At 31.8% G+C, this 4,998-nt stretch overlaps 1 protein-coding gene across 1 annotated transcript; it reads right to left on the minus strand.

The window, feature by feature from the left end:
• Window positions 1-788: 788 nt before the first annotated feature.
• On the minus strand, window positions 789-4,357 carry LOC115710194 (protein disulfide-isomerase 5-2-like). The gene is made up of 5 exons (XM_061105165.1): window positions 3,986-4,357; window positions 3,228-3,331; window positions 2,562-2,932; window positions 1,610-1,917; window positions 789-1,314 (listed from the first exon to the last, which is right to left on the minus strand). The coding sequence occupies exons 1-5, from the start codon at window positions 4,202-4,204 to the stop codon at window positions 991-993; spliced, it is 1,326 nt and encodes a 441-aa protein (XP_060961148.1). The 5' UTR covers window positions 4,205-4,357; the 3' UTR covers window positions 789-990.
• Between the last annotated feature and the right edge of the window lie 641 nt (window positions 4,358-4,998).

Consider the following 4,998-nt stretch of genomic DNA (forward strand, 5'->3'; position numbering starts at 1 on the left):
TTTCAACAAACTTGTTACACCAATTATACCTATTAATAGAAAACAATTTTGGTATTAATTCCAAACTATACTTATCCACATACTTAATAATATTATAAGCTTCATCCTCTTATTTATTCAAAACCATCCCTTTAATTTCAAAATTATCAAGACATTCTAACACAAAAAAACTCGTATTTTCAAAATTGTAATTCTATAAATTAACCTATTACCAACTTTAGAAAAGAGACATAACTATTTTTGAAACCTATAATATGTCATAGAAGATTATTTTAAACCACATTTATTTAAGAATTTCATTTTATATTATAGATAAATTGAGTTAACACCTCCACAGTATAGTTGTCTATACACTTTGATTTCTTTTCTACAATTACTTTAGATGTGATAAAATTAATAAACAACATACTAATATCAAAGAATTACTACTAGAAAAACATACCTTTGATAATATTTGTTTTTTGCCTTGTTTTTGCTTTTTGGTGGAAAAATTTAGTGTTTTGGTCTCCTTCTTGTAGCCATTGTATTCTAGACCTTTGTTTCCAATACACTTCCTCTTTAAAAAACAAATCATTCAATTTTTCTTCCAATTCGCCCAATTCCTTTGACTATGTTGAAAATTGTTGAAAATTATGCAACTTTGCAATCTGGTCATGAGTCTCCTTAATTTTCTCAATTAAAGAACCAAATTTGACATGACTCCATAAAGAGAGATTTGTGGAACATGAATGTTACTGGTAATGGCAATTATGAACATATATACTATTTTGTGTAAAAATATACGTAAATATACAAAAGTATTACTTAAATTAAAATTGAAACTTTGAATGATTTTCTTGTAAGTTTTCAGTGCAAAACATGAATAAAAAAGCATTATGCAGTCACTTGTCTCAAACAAATAATTACACTGTAAGAAGCTCCTAATCCAAAGCATAATCTATAATTAAGAAATTTATGATAAAATTATGAACTAGAAGAGTATTTATTTATTTAGTCTTCCTTTTGTCCTGATCTAGATTCACTACTTTCAGTTTCAGGGACAAAACTGCTAGTGCTAGATTGATTCACTTCGTCTCGAGTGCTGACCCTGGGAGGTTCTTCATCTCCTCTGATGCTTTGTATTACAAAAATAGTTGCAACCACGAAAAATACTAGGTACACAGCATTGCTGCCGCTGAATAGTGAATTTATGAAGCCAAGCATTGATGGACCGCTAATTCTTGTCTCTATTGTTCTCCCTTCCCTGTAACCCTCCAGAAATCGCGATACTTGCGATGCCTGGTCTTCTTCGTCAATGCTTTCTGAGCCATTAACCTGTAATCCAATCAGAATAAATGGAAACCAATAAAATAACATTAAAAGATAGCAGCAAACTAGAAATCACAACTTCAATCACCTGTATTAGGATTGAAGTTGGCATATCTTAATCTTCAAGTAGCATCTTCAAAATCTTTCTCAACATATCTAAAACCAGGTATAACATAAAATAATTCCCAGCTCTAAAAGTATCAAATACCATTGCCACCAAAAACCACAAAAGAGTATCAAGTATTTAATTTCACACCCATTTTACAGATAAGTAACATTTTGTCAAGAAATAAGAACTTACAGTAAGGTAATCCTCATTCCGATTCCAAACAACCATTTTTGGCAGTTTTGTCTTCTTATTGGCCCCGAATGTATCAGCAAAGTCTTCCCATTGTTTGATACCAACATAACCAAATACCAAGTCTCGATTTGCAGATGCAGCAGACTTCAATATCCTGATCAGTTTCTTTGACTTCTCATCGTTTTCATCCTCTACAATTGTCAGAACAATTTTCCTTTCGTCATTGTCCAACGACTTTAATGTGTCATAGGTTATGGGCATAACCAAAGGAAACATATTCTGCTTTACAAAATCTTCCAAAAACTCCACTGCACATTAAAAGGCAAGGTTAATCAAGCAATTGAATTCCTTCCAGAAAGAAATTGAGAAATCAATTGCTGATGATTGTTAAAGATAATTAGGAAAGATTTAAAAGACTTATTCTAGAAACAAGAACATGTGAACAAGCAGAACTGAAGACTAGTCACATCCTAATAGGCTAGTCAGTATATAAACTACTACAAACTGCATGAAAATATAGCTACAAATAGCACAAACTAACATATATACCCTATTCCAAAAATGAGGACTATGAAACAGCTTAGTTGCAGCAGCCTTGCAGGTATGTATGGATTACATTATCCAATCTTTGAATTTTAAATATAAAATAAATAGGAAACAGTACACCAACCTAATGAAAAAACAGCGTTTTTTGCACATCTAAATTCTCAAGTAAATGCGTCCTGTTATTTCTTAATGTGAAACAGAACAAACCATCCAACGGTGATCAAGTCTGAACTTTTGATTAGTTAAATGTGATATGTGTTTCTAATGCCTTTCAAAGGATCTCAAAAATATATGGAAATGGTTTCTGAATGTTGAAAGAAAAACAAAATTGGTAGGGGGAAAAGTCATAGAACCAACTGAATTCAAGAAGAAAATTTAAGAGGACAACAATTATAGAAAAACAAACCATCAAAAGGGCCATAGAAGACGCTTTGTTCATCGTAACTAGGATGACGGACCACCAAAGCTGGAACTTTATCAAAATCATGCAAGACCATCATGTTCTCTGAGAAATCCTTCGCCACAGAAAACCATGCTTTTTTCTTGTACTTTTTAGCCATATCTGATATAACAGATTCATTCAAGCCAAACCCAATATATATGGGAAAGTAAGTTCCAGCTGCCTCAACAAAGTTACTAATAGCAGAGTCTGAATCAAGTATAGAAACATCAGGTGCCACAAATTTCTTTAGATAACGAACAAGTAAATCTGCTTTCCTAGGTCCATTGTAGTCCATTGGGAGACCATGCATAAAGATCTTCAGAGTAGGAAATCCACTGTATCATGGTCACAGAGACAAAATTCTTCAGTATTCAAATAAATCTTTAAACTTGTTTAGTTACAAATCCAAAGTGCTATATCAAATGGCTTGACTAAGATGTAATACAGTTGATACCCAATAATCTTTTATAAAAAAAAAAAAAACATATCAATGCAATAACATCATATTAGGTCCTTCCAAAGGAATCTAGAACCCTAATTTATGTAAATGGTAACATAACATTTTCATTCGATAACAAGAAACACAGAGGAATGAAAATAAATCAAATGGAGTTGGGGAAAAGGTTATACTCAATGTCGAATTTCGTAGCAAGCCACCTAAACTTGTCTGCATCTACTTTAGCTATCACAATAGGTTCCTTCAAAGCAGCAAGTGCAGGGGCAGCTATATCCAACTGCAGCAAAAATAAGATGTATAATAAATAGTTTTCATCACATCATTCATTCTCATCAAAAACATAATCAAATGCTAATCAAACACAAAACAATAATGCCCAAAAAAATCCAACCTAATGTCAACTCCATACTCCAGGCAAAGAAGGAAATTTAGATTAATATTTCCACAAAACCCATATTTGCCAGGGATAGAATTTATCGATTCTTCAAAAACAATCTGAACTTTTACATATTGAATTTGGTGTAATTTGAGAGAAACAGAGAGAGAGAAAGCTAAGCTTGAATGTATTCCACTGAATTGAATTAATGAGTACAATGGCTTAAGTTGGTTTATATAGGCTGAGCAAGAGATCGAGTTAGTTGGAACAACCAACTTGTGTCAGCTCAGCCTTAACCGACTTTGTAACAGAATTAACAGACATTGAGGCAGAGAATAAACAATACAAACAATACTAACTCTAATTTCTAATATAATTGTTCTTCTCGAAATCATAAATTCAAATAAATGATGATTAATATAACTAGATCTAGAATAATTGTTTCAAATTCAAGTCCTATGGTAGTCAAATTTAAATGAATCGCTAATCTAAATAACACAGGAGATAAAAAGTGAATCTTTATAAAATAAAATTGAGGGAGAGAGAAAGAGGAACCTGGGGGGAAAGACGTTTGCAATGGACACACCAGGGAGCGTAGAAGTCGACCAATACACAGTCGAAGGCGGCAATGGCGGAATCGAAGTTTGAATCGTCCAACTCCAAAACCTTTCCATCAACGACCCACTTCTCTGCCGAGGATGACGATGCTTGAACAGTGATTTCGAGTGAGAACATCACCAACAGCAAGAGTGGAATTGACACCCTCTTCTCCATCTCTCTCTCTCTCTCTCTCTCTCTCTCTCTCTCTCTCTCTCTTCAGTATTCAGTTTTCTGTTGTTGTATTTGTACTTTTCGCGCTCGCCCTAGTACCTCAAAAGTTTTACATATTTTAGTTTCTCAACTTTTTTTTGTTGGTAAAGTTTTAGTGTGTACTTTGATTAGGTTTTTTTATATTATTATTTTTTATGAGAGAAAAATTCACAGATTTTATTGGCTTAAAATATTTATTTTGTTGAATGTTTAGGGAGTCTAGCTAAACATTTAATTATAAATATATGATAAATAAATAAGTCAAAGCTTATAATATAATGCGTAATAAATAATTATAAACTTAATATAAATATTGTAAATAAACGTAATTATAGCATAATATGTATGTAAATGAACGTAATTATAGCATAATATATATATAAATGAACGTAATTATAGCATAATATATATATTATAAGTAGAAATTATATGTATATATTGCTAAATACGCATATAAGTATAAATATATGTATAGAATATGTAACACACAAATTTAAGTAGTTCGGTAGAAAATCATTTGCCTACGTCTACGGTAGCATTTAAGCTATATTATGTTTTATTAATAAAATGGAGATTTACAGATTAATGGTCTCAACTGTGTGTAAATGGGTATTTTTAGTGAGATAGAAACAGTATCAACGCAAACTGTTTTTGTGTAGAGAGAAATAAGATAAATAAGAAAGGAAAAGAAGAAGGTAAACAAAGAGCGTGCATATAAACACACTCTTCTTTTGGAGTTTATCTTTTCTGAAAGGTTT

The sequence above is a fragment of the Cannabis sativa genome, chromosome X (assembly GCF_029168945.1).
Source record: "Cannabis sativa cultivar Pink pepper isolate KNU-18-1 chromosome X, ASM2916894v1, whole genome shotgun sequence".
Lineage (NCBI taxonomy): Eukaryota > Viridiplantae > Streptophyta > Magnoliopsida > Rosales > Cannabaceae > Cannabis > Cannabis sativa.